Source organism: Brachyhypopomus gauderio, chromosome 1 (assembly GCF_052324685.1).
Source record: "Brachyhypopomus gauderio isolate BG-103 chromosome 1, BGAUD_0.2, whole genome shotgun sequence".
Lineage (NCBI taxonomy): Eukaryota > Metazoa > Chordata > Actinopteri > Gymnotiformes > Hypopomidae > Brachyhypopomus > Brachyhypopomus gauderio.
Genome location: NC_135211.1, coordinates 13,722,802 through 13,742,239, shown reverse-complemented (window position 1 = coordinate 13,742,239; position 19,438 = coordinate 13,722,802). Strand labels below are relative to the sequence as shown.

Genomic DNA, 19,438 nt, shown 5'->3' with positions numbered 1-19,438 from the left:
GAGAAAGAAAGAGAGAGAGATGAGGGCAGGAGAGAGAGAGTGAGAGAGAGAGGGGAGAGGAGGGGGATAGAGAGAGAGAGAGAAAGAGAGAGAGATGGCATAAGCAGGTCAGCTGCTAGCCACATGCTTTCTGCTGTTCCTTCTCTCCTCCTTTAGCTGCGCAGGGCCCAAACCCAGCAGGAAGTGCAGCACTGAGAATATCACTGCAGGCTGGGACCGGGCGTCTCAGCTGTCGCTACGTACGACCCTCTTACAGGAACTTTTACATGGGCCCAACGAGGGCCTGTTCGCCAACGATCACATGACCACCCTCAGCCATCGACACAAAGTACAAGGCCTTTTTATTCTATTGATTTAGGGTCTTTTTGTGCATGTGTGGTGACAGCCGGTGCTACCCCGGGATCAGAATAGCCCCCTCTCTCTAAACTGAGAGCGTTGCATTAAAGTCTTCCACATTTGCGAAATTGCAAACAGATGCAACTCAAGTACCAGCAAATAATCTGCCAAGACCAATTTCAAAAGGGAGATTTCCAAATATGTGGAAGTCATTAGGTCGTGTATTATTTCTCCGATGAGCAGGAGGCCAGGCCTGGCTCCACAACCAGATGGTTGCTGCTCTTATTTAGACGGGGAAAAAAACCAACATGTTATTCCGGCACAAATGAAGATATATAATGCCTACGAAACAATTACGCCAAATATTGAAGTTTCAAAGGCAACAAAAGAATGTCAAATTTCTTTTCATCATTGCCCGCTGCGATCTTTCATCTTCTACGAGGTTTTGCCTCTACTCTTCCTTGCTGGCGTTTGGTATAGATTACACACGAAATGAAAAGATCTCATACTGATGTAAAAAGTAAAGATCAAATTGGAGATGTTGGCTGTGTTTTTCCTTCAAATGAGCATTTTTTATTTTAGACTTTCCTTTTGGACTTTTTTTCGTCTTCGAGACAGTAAGCGAACGTCTCACTCTCTCTCACTCGCACTCCCTCACTTTCATTCACTTTCACTCTTTCTCTTTCTGAAACCTGAAACCTCAAGCTGTATGTGCTAATACAAAAATTACCATTAAGAATTGAAACAAGCTTCATTAGAATATAGATCTACAGACCCCACCCACCAGCCGGTGTGCATCCTTAAGAGGAAAAGGAATATTTCAAATAATAATTCAAATATTCGTGGTTCTCATTATTTGCTATTCCAATTTCATCCATTACTTTTTTCCAGATAAAATACATATTTACAAAGAATAAAACAGTATGAATAGCCTGATAAAATTTGATCAGCCGGAGAGAAGTAAAGACCTTAAAAAATCGATCAAATCAACCCTCTTGAAACAATAACGTTCCAATCAGGCTTTTTGCAATTGATAACAGTGGAAACATTTTAAGCTTTCCACCCACAACACACACTCTCCTGTTCAAAAGCTGACACACTACGAGAGGGATAGGGGGGTGATCAGTGTGTGAGAATGTACTGAATTCAAATGGTGTCTCCCTAGCCTACCTCCCCCCCCCGCCCCTCTCTCTTCTTCTTCTTCTTCTTCTCTCTCGTTCTCTCTCCCTGGTTCGCACCCATATTATTCGTTTCCTGTCTCGTTGTGGCTGGCAAAAGGAAAATTCTGTATTTGAGCAGTACAGAACATGTGCCCTCCCCACTCGAAGATGACAGATGGATATAAAAACTTTCAAAGGCGAGCATTTGGAGCACCAGGGAGAGATGGTAGGTATTTGAACTATCATTCTTTACCCAGGAGGACAATGGCTGCCTGACATGGTGCATACATCAAGGCACAGAGCAACCACATAGACATAATCTCTCTCTCTCACTCACTCTCTCTCCTCTCTCTCTCTCTCTCTCTCTCTCTCTCGCCCTCCCTCTCCCTCTGCTATATATTTAACATCCTGTTATGAGCAACAGTCAGTCAAGCGCAGAAAACAAGGCGTGGGGGGGAGAGGGGAGAGGAGGCAGGGGCCTGAGGTGGCTTACCGAGCATAATAGCAGGGCACTCAAGTTTCATAAGCTTAATAACACGGTCTCCATACGCCCTTCATAAACGCGGAACAGAGGGACCGACTGCAGAGCCAGCACACGTTGTTTAGCCCTGTGCCGCGCGGGGAAAAGTGCAGATTCATTTTCGGAAACTATTTCGTGTAAGTACCCAGCCGTGCGGGCTAAGGATAGAAGTGCGTTAGCACGTGGTGTGGTCGTGCTCGTGCGGTGCTGGTGCTAAGTGGAGAGCTCTGGTGCTATCACCCTGCCTCATCCTCATCCTCACCTTACTTATGGCTGTCATCTATTAAAAAAACATGGCCATCTGTCCAACTTCCTTCAGCACAAAGGCAGCCTATGGGCAAACTACTTTTAATAATATAGAGACAAGATGTGCGGATGTCACCGTGCATACCTAATGGATGGGGGTGTATCTGCCCTGAAAAAAATTTACTAACCCCCTCCCATCAAAAGGAAAATAAAAAACTCACACACACACACACACACACACACACACACACACACACACACACACACACACACACACACACACAGTGATGAACAACCCTGCCATCTCTTTACACACGTCCCTTATGTGTCCCAAAGACTGCTTGTGTACAGTGCAAGGCTGTTCCTGTGTTTCTGTGTTCTGTGTCTTCAGTGCAGGTAAATATATATATACAATATATATACACATGTGATAGAAGTCAAGTGACAGCAACATCAGGAGCTCAAGAAAAACCAAGGGCTGAGAGTAGATGTGGAAGGTATGTGTATACTGTGGTGTGTGTGTGTGTGTGTGTGTGTGTGTGTATATATATATATATATTATATATTATATATATTATATATATAATATATATTATATATATATATATATATATATATATATATATATATATATTTCACAACAATATCTCTAGATCTAGACTCTAGGCTTAGTCTGATTATACTACAGCTCACAGTAACTCATCTCATCCCTGCCTGGCCAACCAACCAGGAGCCTTGACTTTGCACCCTCAGAGATGCCCTTTGACCCTCAGACTGGCCTCTCTCTGGGACCTTGGATATATGTGTGAACGTGCGTATGAATCTGCATACATGTGCGTGCATGTGTGTGTGTGTGTGTGTGTGTGTGTGTGTGTGTGTGTGTGTGTGTGTGTGTGTGTGTGTGTGCGCGCGCCATCTGCAGTGGCCGTGCTGTACCGCCCTTCCTCTGTGTGGTCAGCTTTTCAACGTCCATCAGGATTTCCCTCTTAATCCCACTGGATCATCCCATCACTGCTTAAAGGGTTGTTTATATGTAATGGATTCCTTCTTCCTCTACCCACGCCCCATGGTGAACCCTGCCCCATCACCATACACACACACACACACACACACACACACACACACACACACACACACACACACACACACACACACACACACACACACACACAATGCTTATTAATGCATCTCACTCTGTTCCAGCAATCAGACTCTCTTTAATGTGTACACTGTGTCACTTTGTTCAGCCTCTGTGTGTGTTGAGGTATGTGACTGATATTTTGCACTCCTTGAAAAAGGACACAGAGTGCATTAAAGGAGATGTGCCGTGCTACACTATATCACTATATACTACACTATAGTCAAATATGACTATGTGTTTAATTTTTCACATCTGATTTCAGTCAGATATATTACAAGCTGATCCATTAAACTCTACATCTTTGTCCTCTTGACTTTCTCAGTCTTTCCCCACACTCTCTGTCTCTCTCTCTCTCTCTCTCACCACACACACACACTCTCCCTCTCTCTTTCTCTTTCTCTAATCTCATTCTCTCTCTCTCTCTCTCTCTCTCTCTCTCTCACTCTCTCTCTCATCTCTCTCACTCTCTCTCTCTCTCTTTCACTCTCTCTCTTTCTCTCTCTCTAGCTATTCTCTCTCTTCCCTCTCTCTCAACCACACTTCCCTAAGATGGTCAGCAGTGCGGTGAGGGCCTGTCCACACACTCTCTCTCACTAGTACCTGGAGAGAGGGACACACCCCCACCCCCCATAAACACACACACACACACACACACACACACACACACACACACACACCTCCATGATTAAGATCACTCCCAAGATTACCCCTGACAACAAAAGCAGGCGAGAGAGGTACTGCGGTGGAGAGGGGGCACATTGGGAAGTCTGACCCCTCTTCCTCACACGCTCCAGCCGGATGGCCCTTGATCCAACAGCCCAACCCGCGGGGAGAGGCGGACCCCCACCGCACACACCCATGCTGCCGCTCACACACCTTCGCCACACAGGGGGGGCCCCCGATCAAAGCAGCAAAAAACACAGTGAGGCGGAGAACGAGCCGGCGTTCGGCTGGGTGTGCAGGATAAAGACGAGGAGCTGCTAGTCTGTGGCGCCTCCGCGCGCTCACGCCCAATTCAAAGTGGATAAAAGGAGTCACGAAGATAGATGATCAGAATAAAATCAGTGCTAAACAAAAGCACTAACAGGCACACAACAGAAAATTAGACGCAGACAGCTTTCGTATGCAATATCACAAACACACATGTACGCACAACACACACACACACACACACACTCACACACACACACACACACACACACCACACACACACACACACACCACACACACACACACACACACACACACACACACAGTGTTTGCAATGCTGCTGCAGGTGCTGTGAGATTCTAATGAAGACAAATAAACGTGCAGGAACGCCTCGAAGTCCCATAATAACAAATATAAGATCAATACTCTCAGGGGAGAATTATTAGCCAGCTTTGTGAGTTTTAGCCAAAAGCCAGTGGGTCTGATTTGCGTGTCTTACTCATAACGTCCCTTGTTTCTGAGCAGACGTGGGCAAACACATATCTCTGCCCCTCTACCCACCCACCGCCCCAGCTGGGCCGCCCTGGAGTGGGAGTTTCCACCGTAGCTGGGTGCTCAGTGAGGCATTGTGGGTTAAGTGGGCAGCCCAAGCAGATCATGGACACCAGCGGAAACAGCTCACCTGGGCCGTGACCTCCAGAGCCCTGGGGTCTCTGGGCCCTGGCTCTGGCGTGTGGCCGCGTATCGCCCTGGCCCTCCCTCGCCTCCAAACTCAGCACGGAAGGCCATTAATATAATCACGGGGACGTAGCGTGCGGCAGAAGGCCCCGAGGCTACGGCAATCAGTAGGGCAGAGAGAAAGAGAGGGAAGGAGGGAGGGAGAGAGAGAGAAAAAGAGGAGGACAAAAGCTGAAATAATGGAGAGAGAGAAAGAAAGGGAAGAGAAATGAAGGACCAGAGACAGGGAAGAAACGGCAATAAACGACAGGAACGTCCCCCCGAGCTTCCCCGGACGGCCCGGGCCGAAATCGGATTGCCGCGGATCCTCGTGGCAGCGGGAGTGGATGGCGGGGCTTGAGGGTGGGCGCGGAGGGGGACGGAGGGTTAGCGGTTTAAAGGGGACCTCCCACGAAGGAGAGCGATGACGGCAGAGAACAGGAGAAGAGGCGGCGGGGGGGGTGAGTGGAGGGGCGAACATGAATCTTCCTCCCCCGACCTTAGGCTTTTCTAGCTGGTTGATCTAGCGATGACTGGTCACAGTACCATCATCATGCAAATTAAAACAGAGACGATCTTTTACTCGCCTGACGACAGGCCCACGCGTACAGTAGAAAGTGTTAATTATCAACACCAGAGCAAGGCCCCCTCGCACACTCCAGTCATGTCATTGCCACCTAAACTTGTCATAAAAAGGCTCCTTATAATGTGCAGAAATCACGACACTCTGACTTAGGCATGTATGGTGGAGCAGGCGAGATGCTGCCGTCCTACGTGCTACTGCTTTTCGCTATTGATTAACATGGAGTGCCGTACTGGCTCATAGCGGAAAACGGAAGCAGGAAAAGTAAAATAACGCACAGTTTTGGAAAACGCCCATGTCCTTCCCACCACAGCGCATTTCCCATTACGTCTTGTTCTGAGAAGAGGAAGTGTAACCCAACGCTGCAGTTCTGATGTGACAGAGGGGAAGTCTCAAGCCCGCCGAACTCAGCCACGGACTGCGTCCAACAGAGCCATCAGGCAGAACGCAGAAGCTTAAGTGATACCTCCTGTAGGACATCACTTGACCTTGGAGCTTCTCTGTGATTCAGCCGTGTTGGAGCGTGTGATGGCAGGTGGGTTCATGAGTGAACCCTGGGCATGAGCCGCTGGTTCAAGCAGGGTTACGGTTAAGGTTAAGGTTAAGGATCAGGGTTAGGGATTTGTCTTCTCTGGCAAGGACCTGGGCATACCGGGTTGTCCGCAAGCAACTCAGCCCACAGTCTTATTTATGCAGGTAGGGGAGAAGAGAGTGAGACGTTTCTCCCAGCCCTCACACCTCAGACGACACCCTGCTTCACTTCACACTCTCCCAATTACACCGATTGGCACAAATGCCATAACAAAGAGATGAAACAAAGTAAGAAATAAACAACAATGCCTAGTGATCAAGACTAAAGAGAGAAAGAGAGAGAGAAGGAGGGGGGGAGTGAACAAAAAACAAAAACATACAGGAACAAGGAAGGAGGAGGTCTGATTGTGAAAATTGTCTGTGAGTGGCATAGATATGGTTGGGTGAGAGCTATAGCAAGAGGGGGAGAAGCATCTTAAGACTTAAAAGGTGTGTAAGGGAGCCGCGCGTCGGGGGGAATTCTCTCCAAGAGGCCTTTGCAAATTCTTCTCTGTAATAAGGCAGATAAATAAAGGCAAATTCCCCGAAGTAAATGCTGTTTAACTCTCACCTTCAGCAGCAGTTACTTAAAACACTCTTCACAGGACTGACAGCACTCCACAAACAAAGCAGCATGCCTGCTACCGTAGAGCGATGGCAGGTGAGATGTGGGGTGTGTGTTTGGTGTGTGTGTGTGTGTGTGAGAGAGAGAGAGAGAGCAAGAGAGACTCAGACACAAAAAGGAGAGATATCTGTGTGGAGAATAGAGAGAAAATGTTGAACCAGCCGTTCCTTTGGAGGCCTGCATCTTCATTATTTCACATTTGATATGATCATTCTTACCCTTGATACAACTTATTCAAACAATGCCACCAATTTTCTCTGTGAACTGCAACCCAAACAGTTAAATCTTTATTTCTTTTTTTCATTAACGTACACCTGAGGAACATTCCAAAACCTTTTCAAAAAGGTGTGGCATTAGTCAGCATGAGCAAAGTAACTGTGTGACTGTCTGACCACATGACTGTGTGACTGTGAGTCAGAATTTATGCATGACTGCAAGATGGAATGACATGGTGACTGCATGACTGTGTAATGTAAAGACCATGTGACGGTGAGTGACAGAGTGACTGTGAATGAGTGACTGTGTGACAGAGTGACTGTGGTGAAGGAGTGACTGTGTGACAGAGTGACTGTGTGAAGGAGTGACTGTTTGATGGAATAACTGTGTGACAGAGTGACTGTGTGACTGTGTGAAGGAGTGACTTTGTGAAGGAGGTGACTGTGTGACAGAGTAACTGTGACAGAGTGACTGTGTGACAGAGTAACTGTAACTGTGTGAAGGAGTGACTTTGTGAAGGAGTGACTGTGTGACGGAGAAACTGTGTGACAAAGTGACTGTGTGACAGAGTAACTGTGCTGACAGAGTAACTGTGTAACAGAGTGACTGTGTGACAGTGACTGTGTGAAGGAGTGACTATGTGACAGAGTACCTGTGTGACAGAGTGACTGTGTGACGGAGTGACTGTGTGACGGAGTGACTGCATCACATGTTCGCTGAGGTACTGGAGGGTTTCTGAAAAAAGGGAGCACCTCAGAATCCTTAGCCCCACTGAAGTGACCTTGGTCTTGGACATGCACATTCCAGAACACATGCCTAAATATTTAAAATGTGTCTTTAAAAAAATAATAAAGATACAAAAACCTGCTAGCATCTCCTTGCGCTCAAGCGAGACAGCATTGCGGAATCCTGAAAGTGTGGGCTGAGGAGAGCGACTTATACAGAAGAGCATGTGTTCAAAGCTCGGGACGGTCATTAACATTCAGACCTACTTATTTACTTTTGAATTTCCAGAAAAACAGGGATACTCTCTTAGAGCTCTCGGCAGGGTTGAAACATTTTAAAAATGTTTAAATAGTGCCGTATTTTCTTTCTTTTTTATTTATTTTTTTATTTGAGTGATATTTGTGAGTAGCCATTGGAGAGAAAGCGACCCTTATACTGTATTTAGGTGGGTCAGGCTAACTTATCAAGAACAGCATCAGCAGCAAAACAAACCACGCAGGCCAAAAAGAAGCATCAAAGGTGCTGAAGGTTTTGACCAAATAATCAATTTACTTCAACCTGATTACGCTGGGACATGTAGGATACCGACAGGAAACACAGCTATTAGCAAGTCGCTGCGTTCTATTTGATCTGAATCTCTTTGGACTTGGTGCTGGGGTTAAGGTTGGATGGAGGGATGTGGACCTGGTGTCCTATTTCACTTCCGAGCCCAGAGATGTGGCAGCGTGTTAAACGGTGACACAGACAGTTGGTCGTTCCGTGCCTGCTATCGAGCAGCAGACCCAGTGCCACTGCCATGCCCGTGTTTCCTGCCACTTGTTCAAGTGCACAGCGCCGATATGTTAAGTACATCGGACCGTCTTTGTGAAAGCGGCTCGATCTCTCTGCTGCCACTTGTCTTTCTTTCTGTAAGCTATCTCTCTCTCCATCTCTCTCTTGTTCTCTTCATTTCTCCTTTCTCTCTCTCTCTGTCTCTCTCTCTATCTCTATCTATCTCTACCTCTCTCTCTGTCTGCCAGCCTCTTGCTTTCCCTATCTCTTCTTCCTGGCATTTCCCCCCTCCCTCTCTCTCTCCTCTCCTCTCTCTCTCTCTCTCTCATCCCACTCTCCCTCTCTTTCTCTCTCTTTCTTTCTGTTGCTAATTCCCAGGGTCTGGATCTGTCTGTGCGGCTGGAGACGCCAATGCTATCATTATCAGCCAATTCAGCCAGCCGTTAAATGGTGGAATCAGGACACATTTGCTCTCCTCCACTATCACTGTGACATCATTACCAGGAGAATCAACAGCAAAAGCACTCTGACCGTGTGTGTGTGTGTGTGTGTGTGTGTGTGTGTGTGTGTGTGTGTGTGTGTGCATGCACAACATAAAGGGATATGTTATGGGCGTAACAATAAGAGGGGCCTACCTGTGAGATAGCAGGGGTTGTTGTAGCAGAGCGTCGGAGCAAAGTTCCCAAGTGCCTGGGGAGAGAGACACAGACAGAGAGAGCGAGAGAGAGAGAGAGAGAGAGTGAGAGAGAGAGAGAGAGAGAGAATGAGATTAGCCTCGTTTGCACATGTAGGGTAAATGACAGATATGGCACTATGGTGCAGTTCTTTATAATGCTCCTTCCCACTCCGTCCCACTGTCTCTGCTCACTGGAACAGAACCACGGCTCCAGCCGACACACGGGAACCCCACATCCGGGGCAGCCCCCTCTTCTGCTCCCGCAGCAGGGTCACCCGTGTGTCTCTGGTCTGTTCCTCCACCCTTCTAAACCTCGCTCCTGATTAACATCAGCTGGTCAGAGCCAGTGAAAGACTTTTTGCTCTTTATATCCTGTTTGGATTTTCTTGCTTTTACTTTGAAATGATAGGTCCTTCAAAGACAGGACAAATAACCCTTCATCAGCCATGGCTGTCACGTTAGCTGGGCAGCTCTCCTATCAGCGTTTTAACCTTCACCTGCATAAGTCAAGGGAGAATGAAGATGTGCAGCTTTTTTAATTAACCAATAAAACAAAACACCCATGCAGTTCAAAACAAGAAGGTGAATAAAGCAGGTGGTATGGAACATGCACTTAAGGAATTACATAAATATTCTCGCATTAAAATACTGCTGTAATTAGCCTAAATAACATGGCAATAAGATTCACTAACACACACACACACACACACACTCAAAAAGTCCAGGGAACAACAAAACTGGACTCTAAACGGCCAACACTTTCGACACATACAGGCCGGTCTTCGCCACCGCTTGTCTAAAATCCGACTGCTCACGGCTAGAAATTGTCAAAATATTTGCAACAGTGGAATTCCGACAGGCAAGCGGTGCGGATTCCCCTACAAAGGACCCATCTTCCCCGGGTAGCAAGTCGAGAGAATGAGTGGAGACAGAAAACCTAAAATCCCCCAGGCTAAAGAAATCCAGCTATTGTAGTAATAACCCGCGAGACCTGGCTGAGAATGTACAGCTTTCAGAGGCACTTCTCATCCTATTTGTAGCACCACCACTGATGTGTGTGTGTGTGTGTGTGTGTGTGTGTGTGTGTGTGTGTGTGTGTGTGTGTGCGTGCGTGCGTGCGTGCGCGTGCGTGCGTGTGTGTGTGTGCGTGCGTGCGTGTGTGCGTGTATGTGTGTGTGTGTGTGTGTGTGTGTGTGTGTGTGTGTGTGTGTGTGTGTGCATGCAAGTGTATTTGAAAAAGAATATGTGTACAACACAGGTCACTTTGCTGCCTTCTCTCTCTCTCTCTCTCTCTCTCTCTCCCTCTCTCTCTCTCTCTAACTCTCTCTCTCTCTCTCTCTCTGAAACATGCTTTTTTTAAAGACAAGAACTTCTTCCAACAAGGCTCACATGGCTTTGCCCATAATTCCAAAATGCTTATTTCTTCTCTCCTCTGCTAGTTTTTTTCCTTTCTTTTTTTTTTTTTGTTCCACAAGGCAAGTTTCATTAAAGATCCAATTATGCAAATCAGGTCCTGAAGAGCCAGTTGAATATGCAATATAATAGTGTACAGTAATAGTTCAACACAATATACGGCATCAGGGGCAGATTTACGAGGCAACATAACTGCTACGCCTCCGTCCTTTGGAGAAAACCTCTTGATCATAATTAAAGGTGCAGGGGCCCTCTTTACTCTATTCCACCAGCCATCTTGGCCAGACTCCTTGAGGGGACCTGTTACTCCCGATGGGTGGGTGGGTAGTGGGGGTGTGATCACCATCCGCCAGGGTCATGACCCGGAAACAGCTCAAGAGCAGGCATTATTAAACTTGCCCAATTATTTCAGGATGTCCCCGAGCACGGGTATCCTTTGGCTTCAGCTATCGCTTTCAGAGCTAACGGAGGTATCTGGCACCATCCGTGGCCTTTTAGATATTTGTCAGTGTTTTAAGAGGTCTGTGGCGAATGCAAATCAGTGTGGCGCTATGTGCTTTGGGCCTGTGATTGACAGCAGTGAGAAGCCTTGTCTGGTGAGATGACATGGCTGTAATTTCGTGCCTACAGCCAGTTTGGCAGCCACTCGTCCTCTCGCCCTGCGACGCAGAGGAAAAGCCGCTTTTAAAAAAGTCCATCCTCCGGAGAGCTTCGAGTGCAGTCACCGACCGCAGAATGAGGTTGAACAGGCGAGATCACAGAGATCCCAAAGAGGGGGAGAAAGAGAGGTGAAGAGGGATGGCCGACCAATGAGGTGGCTGTCGTCGGCCAAAGGGCAAGGCCCAAATCGAGGCTGCACCCCCCCCTCCCTGTCTCTCTGTCTCTCTCTCTCTCTCTCAAGGCTGTGTAAACCCCAAGAAACTCATCACGGTCTGCTGTTCATGTCCGCATGATCTTGAGGTCCCGCCTCCTCACCCTCATGCCTCATGTCTCCAAGCCCCGCCCCCAAGCCCCACCTCCTCGCACGAACCGCCCAGATGGAGACGGGCTGCCATCGAGTGCCATTCATCCTGGCTCACTTTCACAGATCAAATAAAAGTGCATATAGCATGCTTCACAAGTTCGAAAAGCATTAGGTCACGCCCTAAGAATGCAGCTATCATAAAGTTCTTGAGAATTTACACTGCAATAGCTACATTTCGTAAAAGCTCTTTCTTTTTTCTCAAGTAAAGCTGTAACATCAGACAGCAGAGTGAGTTCGGAGTGAGCAATTTTATTACATTACGAAGCACAGTTTTGTTTTTTTGTTTTTTTTTTAAGTTCCATTTAAAGAAATCAACATATAAACAAATAGTTGTTCGGCTATGCAGCAGTGTTTGTCAGTCAGAAGTGCTTCAGTTGATGTGCGAGGTAATCCAGCAGAATCCATCAGGTAATCTCGTGGCTACTGCCTGTATGATGTCCCCACACTTAATCTCTCTGTCTATTTCTCTTTTGTTCATAGTAAAATGGAAAGAATGGTGGAGAGGCACAGAGGGAAACAAAGAGTCGTTGCAGGAGTGATTCGTGATTTGTGATTTCTGCCCAGCAATTCTCCCTTCCAGATGAATTAAGAGGAGAGAGGAACGAAAAAAAAAACTTTCTTGAATACGAAACATCTGCACACATCTGTTTGGCGATGTCATCTTTGCTTGGGCTGTGTTCGGCTGTGATGCTTATTCTGCATTTCTCGCTAACCCTAAAAGCAGCATTACTCGATAGATTTTTCCTGGTGGAAAGTGCCTCTGGGCGAGGTTGAGCACATTGTATTATCTTGGGTCCATCCTCTCTGTCTCTCTCTCTCTCCCTCCTCTCCCTGTGTGTCTCTCTCTCTTTCTCGGCAGACAGACAGACGTTTTTCTGGTGGCACCCTGGTATGAGGCTGTGGAGACATGCACGTCTGGCACCACCTCATCTGTCAGGGCACTCTTTATTCTTAGATCACACACTGACGTCTGTGATTAGCCTGCTCAAAAAACTTCCTCTCTTTAGCCCCTCTCTGTCTCTCCCTCACTCTCTCCAGCGCACGGATGCATGCAGAATGCCTAACAAATCAGCACTCAACTCTAAATGACATGCAAAGCATTAAATGTTCTTTTTCAACTATAATTATTTGGTAAAGACAAAAGTTGACAACTGTCAGTAGTTACAAACTAACTCCCATTCGTATGTAGCACGCGATGACATGATGAACTGTGCCTTCCGCGCTACATGACGGATATTGAATGACGGGTCTTACAAGCTTAATCAATTGAGAGAGACAGGCCTAAGAGAAATGCAAGGCACTGCAGCTCTAGCTAAATATATGTTGGTGAGACAATAGGAAAGGATTTCTACTACCAATCGGTGTGGGGCCACACCCTGACTTATAACACACTATTTTGAGATGACCATAAATAGCTACAACTTTCATGTGGCTGAAATATTGATTAGTGTATTATGTATTTCACTTAATACAAAATCAACATAATAATAATAATAATAATAATAATAATAATAATAATAATAATGCATTATTAGTATTATTATTATTATTATTACTATTATTGTTGTAGTTATTATTGTTATTATTATTATTACTTACTGTTGTTGTTGTCATCTCAATCAAATGCGATTTCCATATTGAAATATAACTTATTATAGATTAGAATGGAAAATTTTGGCTATGATCAGAAATTCTGTGACAAATTATTGATGCAAATTTTCTCCTGTTTTAAACAATCCCACCATGAATGTTTCCTAGCCACACAGATGTCATGGTGGTGTTATCATTAGGGCTAATATCTTACCCCTTTTCCCTAAAGTTAACTTAACCTTGCCCATCAAGGTTACTAACGAGCCTCAGCGCTAACTTCCTCCAGCGTGGAAGCCCTTGAGCTCCTTGCGAGAGCCACAAACAAGCGCGGTTCTTTGTACATGTCGGGATTCCGTGACCACATGGGGAAAGGCCTTCGTCTTCGGAGTAGGCAAGGGGGGGGGTTGACACAGGGGGCGAAATAAGGGGAGGGGGGGTCTCCACAGCACATATCAATTAATACCTAATCGTCCTGGCCTTGCTGCCACTCTGCCCCCCCCCCCCCAGAGCAGCCCGGCTAGGGCCCGGGCATCTGGAAGACAATTTCCTCCAATTAAAAGGAGCAGAGAAGCATTTAAGTGTGGAATGGCTGTTTGATCACGTCTCCGAGGCTCCGGGCCGGATCCAGTCGGCTGAGCCGGAGACTGACAGGCCTGGTGAGTCTGGTGTGTGTGTAGGGGGGTCCAGATAGAGGGGGGGGGGGGGGGGGGGCGAGGCCACCCGCGCCTGCCCCCTGCCCCTGCCTCCCCATGCAGCCACATGGACTCACAGATCAGCACCTCAGCACGGCCGGCTGGGTGAGGGAGCAGGACCGGCGGGCACGCAGGCACGACCCGGCGCCTGCCAAGTTCTGCCACACAACGCACACCCTCCCCACCGCACGAGCACAGGACGCATATGTAAATCAGGGCACAGGCACCAGGGAGGAGACATTTTGACAGGATTGGCTTGGGCTGTTTAGCCCCAGCAAACTGCTATCGGTTCCATTGGCAGAGTGTATTCACAGGAGTCTCCATAACACTTCCTTCTTCACTGCATTTAAAAGACGTGAGGGGTGCCTTTTTTATGTGAATAATGATGGAATTCATGAGGTCACGGATAATGTCCTAAAATGTTAGCGACATTACAGTTACAGTGACGGTGAAATTGTTGCCGATTTAATCAAATGATCAGCACAAATACTGATTTGACTAAAGCATGTCTTGCGTATTAATATTACTGATGTTTATTTGTTAATTAGTCAGATATTAAAAGGTAGATTACAGCTATATTAAAAAGTATTATCACAATTAAACACATGCATGCAAGCATCATTCATCTCTGAGTTTTTCGAGTTAAGCAAATTCATTGAGAAATGAGTGACATTAATTGGAGACATACAGTAAGTACTAGCCTAAACACGATGGCCTAAAACCAGTTTAGACAGACCTGCCTATATACACACAGCACCAGTCTCCCTTAAACAATTTTCTTCTTCCTTGCTTACTCTATCTGAAGCATCAAAATGCACCATGCGTCGCTTTTATCTGGGTGTTAATAATTTCCTTAATTTACATTCATTTGTTTGTTCCAAAACACCACATATGTGGATCATGTCGAAGGTGACCCCACATATGTATGGGGTTGAATGCTGGAGGATTTTGAACATGTGAGCTGACTGCATCTCAAATCAGAAAATGAAAAGACCTGACAAAAATGTCTACGCCCAGACACTGTTACAGACATAATATCCGCCTAGCAAATACCGTTAAACAATGACGGTTTTCTTATACTGTCCATCTGTATATTCGGATCTTCTCTCTTGCTTTTACCAGAGAAAGCGAGGAGGAAAACAGTTACCTCATTTCAATATGAAAAAAATAAACAAAATAAAAAACAATTCAGAAAAAAATAAGAATAAAACATGAAGGTTATTGCCGGAAAATTGTTGCCTTTTATTAACGCACTGGGAGTTGTAAAGTACTTCACTCTTGCTGGGGTCATATCTCCTTATATGGTCGAAGGTCTCCTTAAAAACTTACAGTGAGGACAGCAGAGACACCTGCATCCAGCGCTCACAAGTTACAATAATATGCTTAACGGACCCTAGCCTACTGCTTTTTGCAGATATTCATAAAGGGGTTTCGGTATATTTAAGCTTTGCTATTTGAGCGTGCACTTGACACACAGTAAGACAGCACTGGTACTTCACATCCGACAGATCATACTTATCGTTCTGGGTATATTTTAAATATTATGATGGGGCATTTTAAAGTGTTTAAATCCGAACGTAACAAAACGTGAAGTTAATTTATTCCAAATACCCAATAACGTCTACAAAATATATAGCGAGGATAAAAGGACCCGATCACCTCTGTATACCTTAATGTCATATTTCATTCTGTTAACATCGCAGTGTTGGGTTCTTTTTCTATCTGAAATCTTGTAACTTTCAGTTTTCCTCTAAATTGTATTATTTCCCAAACCGGACTACATTTTCAACATTTTAAAACCTCCATTTTCTGTGGAGACATGCATGTTTTCGTCAGATAAAAAGGTGTTTAAGCCTCATATGACATTTACCCCTCAGTTGTTGAATACCATCATAACGTTCCTCAAAGCATTATGCGAGGCTTCAATTCATAAGAGGTCGATCACAGCACAAAATGGCAGGTCTCGCCGGCTCTTCCATCTCACAAGTTTTGACACATGGCATGCACGGTGTAACTTTGATCCTAATTCTCCAAAGATCTCTATTCAGGTTAGCTGAAATTCCAAACGGAATCCCTGGAGGTGAACCGACAAAGTTTGAGCAGAGATTCGGGGAGAGAAAAGTTTCTTAGCTACACATCCCTGGTCAGCCAGCAGTATCAAACAGGGATAGGGAGCGTTACTGTAACCCGTTACTTTTACGCGTAGCCTACCTTTCATTGCCATTGTGCGTGAGACGCAGAAGCCAGGTTGACAAAGCATAGATTATGAAAATTAAATGAGATATAATGGTTTCTTGAGTTAGTTTATAAGCGGGGTCTGATGTCTCCGATGCTTTCGATATGAGGTCGCTTTAACACCCGTGCACGAAAGCGTCGCCGCTATAGATATTTAATTATACTGTGTCTTCTTAATCACAGACGCAACGGCGGCGGTGTAACGGTATAGATACATTTACACAAACTGACCACTCACTTATAAGTAGTGAATCGCACAGGAGTTAAACCATCCCGAACCCCCGAACCCCACTCATAATCATGGCACTTCTTACCTTTCAGTTTATCGCGACGTGTAAAAGAAACTCCAGCGCGTAAAACGATGCGTTGTGAAAGATTGTGTTCATTGAATAATGAAGCATGTCCACATGATTGAGCTGATCGTTTTCCTACGCTGAAGGGGGAAAAGTGTACGCTTCGGACCTGTTACGATCGTCCGGTCCAGGATCCCCTTCCCAACAGTTCCGAGTAAAGGGGACAGCGCGTTTTATTTTATTCGCTCAGTTTTTTCTCGGTATAAACGCGTTCATTGACACTGATCGCCCAGCATCAGGAGACATTTCCATCGCTCAGCTTGGACTCCCCCTATCTGGTAGGTGAAATGCACTGTACCGTTAAAAAAGCACTCCATTGTCGTCCGAAGCGTAATTCACAGCAACTAGATAGATCTTGCGCCATTCTGCTTTGATGGGGCTAAAAGCTGAACCACTGGTAAATACAACGCAGGAAATCATCTCTAATCGTCCCTTCTCCCACATGAAGAGGCTCAAAGAAGAATTTACCACATCGCATCATCTTATTGACCTTGACATACCCGTAAACACTCTTATTAAAACACGTCTATTCTCCAAGAACCCCAATCACATTGTCAGTCCTCTTGTTCAGACGCCGCGTAATTGGCTTTGATGCCCGTCGTCTCTGAAAAAATACCCACCGCGCACCTCAAGGAAATACATATTGTGTTTAAAATAGCCGTTCTTACCTTTCCGGAGAACTATTCCAAGTCTTGTATCTTCCAAAAAAAGTCCAGGGTGAATGAGTGAAGACGGCGCGTCCCGAGCGTCAGTCAGCGCTCCAGCGCTTAAGAGAAGTAATCAGTGATAAAATGACGCTCATCTGCACTGTAACCTTGTGGCGTATTTAATGTAAATAAGCCCGTTATGTTGCCAATCGCACGCACACAAACGTGGACCGGTCCGGAGGGAAGCGCTTTTTTTTCCGCCTTCCCTGACGAGAATTATATTCTGACACAGCGCTAAGAAGAGGTTTTTAAGGAAAACGCATAAAAAGCATGTCTCTTTGTAAATATCATATCAAAGTGCCACTCGGCGGGGCGCATAAACAGCAAGCCCATTCTTCACTTTACAGTTAGAAAAGGCTCCACGCCGTTCGCTCCCGCAAATAGACTAGAGGTAACGTGGGAAAATGTCCTTTGTAAAGGTGCTTCGATGGGGACGTAAAAGTTTGTGGCTAAACTTCAGCGGTAGTTGGTGCTCAGGCCGACCCTGCGCCCAGGAGAATGTGGATAGCTTGATATATTACGCTTCTATAGGGAGAAGAGAAGCAGAAAAATACAATTATACATTCAGTGTCCCCAAGCTGACAAAAGCCGCCGCTTCAATGGAGTCTTTGTTGTATGATTATATAATGATTATGGTGTAATTATGGGAACGGTTTGATGATAATAAAAAAAAGTATCAGATGCTCCTGTTGACTGGTTGTTTCACAGAAAGCGAGGGCATGTGAATCCGGGACGGCCATAGTAGACAGGGGTACGAGGAAAGGTTGACAAGAGAGAAAGAACAGTGATGCGAGGGTGATTCCGGCCAGTGCAGACGCATTGATTATTCAAAATGTCATGCAATCGGAACGCATTAAGAGGTGAAAGAGGTCATGGGGGGGGGGGGGGGGGGGGTTCAAAATAGTTACCTACATTTGTTCCGCAGACGAGCAGTCTGACTTAACTTTACAGTTCGTGCGAATGGCCCAGTTCGTCTCTCACCTCGCCACACCGAGAGCACCCACGGTCACGGTGTATTGCGCCCACGCTGACCACCTTTGAGATTAGCCCGTGTTATAGCCCAGCTTAGATCTTATATTTTAGATCCGGAGCCCACATAACAGATCTCATCTTATTAAAAATAAAACAATGAGACTGATTATGTACAATTACCACGCTGGAGGCCTTGGGTTGACCCGGTGATGTGAGTACGTTAAGGAAGCATTTCGCTCACCCTTGACTATTTCACAGATGAATATGCCCCGTCACTAGTTAGGAGCCGAGTAAGGTCGTGCAGTGCAGCCTGCATTATCTGTAGGCACAGTCCTTGTGTATATGTAAGGTGTGTTTGAGTGAGGGCCTTATTATTCCATTCTCTTAACTCGTCTCAAAGGAGCATTAATCGTTATTAAAACCCCCAGAGCATGAACTCAGCTTTTCTGTATTTTCCTTCCAGACAAAACATACTTTTTAAAAGATAGCACATTCATTATTCACTATGAAAATCAGATTCTCATGCTGCCCCTTAAACGGTTAGGAATTCAGCCTGCATTTTCCAGCTTGATGTGTATGAAATTCCTTTTTGAACAAATTCCAAAATAAAAGTTTGCCTCTAAAGAAATTAGCATAACCATCCCATCAATAATATCGCTATCTCTATGGGAATGATAGCGAAAGCAGTAGGGGTGTTCCTTTTCTCAATTCTTCATGGATCAGCCGCGCGTTCTCAGTTTCTTTTGAACTTGTTATACCAAGTCAAGTGATTCTTTATCGGTGACAGGGCAGACAAAGCGGCTGGGATGGGAAAGCAGGTCAAAAAGGAAGTTGCCATATGGACTTAAACATGCAAATTTATAACAATATAGGACAGAGTTATCCTCCACAAAGACGACTGAAAACCATGTTGTTTTAATGTTTTGTGGAGAATGCGGTGCTTCCATAAAAATTATATATATATATATATATATATATATATATATATATATATATATATATATATATATATATATATATATATATATAGTGTTCGCTCACATTGACTTGTGGTCACATTGTACTTTTTACTTTTTGTGTTTACGCAAACAAATGAGGCTAATATGAGCCTTATAGAAGGATTATTCAGTAGAAAGGGAATAAAATAAGGTAAACTTGTCACGTTGTCTGGTGTGTTTGGAATGCCAGTATTCAAGATTGATCATTTCGTCTCCGCAAATATCAACGTGTATCAA

General features: G+C 45.4%; 1 protein-coding gene across 4 annotated transcripts in view; it reads right to left on the bottom strand.

The window, feature by feature from the left end:
• The window catches only part of znf536 (zinc finger protein 536), a 134,484-nt gene extending 116,767 nt beyond the window's left edge, over window positions 1-17,717 (bottom strand). Inside the window, exons 1-2 of one of the 4 annotated variants that reach the window (XM_076998140.1) lie at window positions 17,193-17,717; window positions 9,177-9,231 (exon numbers count right to left, since the gene is read on the bottom strand). Coding sequence is in view for 2 of the 4 variants with exons in the window: in XM_076998119.1 (XP_076854234.1) it covers window positions 9,177-9,231; window positions 16,148-16,196 (104 nt within the window). In the remaining 2 variants the exon portion in view is untranslated. Of the gene's footprint in view, window positions 1-9,176; window positions 9,232-16,147; window positions 16,250-16,485; window positions 16,632-17,192 lie in introns of those variants that run through there. The other 3 variants (XM_076998149.1, XM_076998119.1, XM_076998130.1) reach the window with 3 other exon arrangements.
• Between the last annotated feature and the right edge of the window lie 1,721 nt (window positions 17,718-19,438).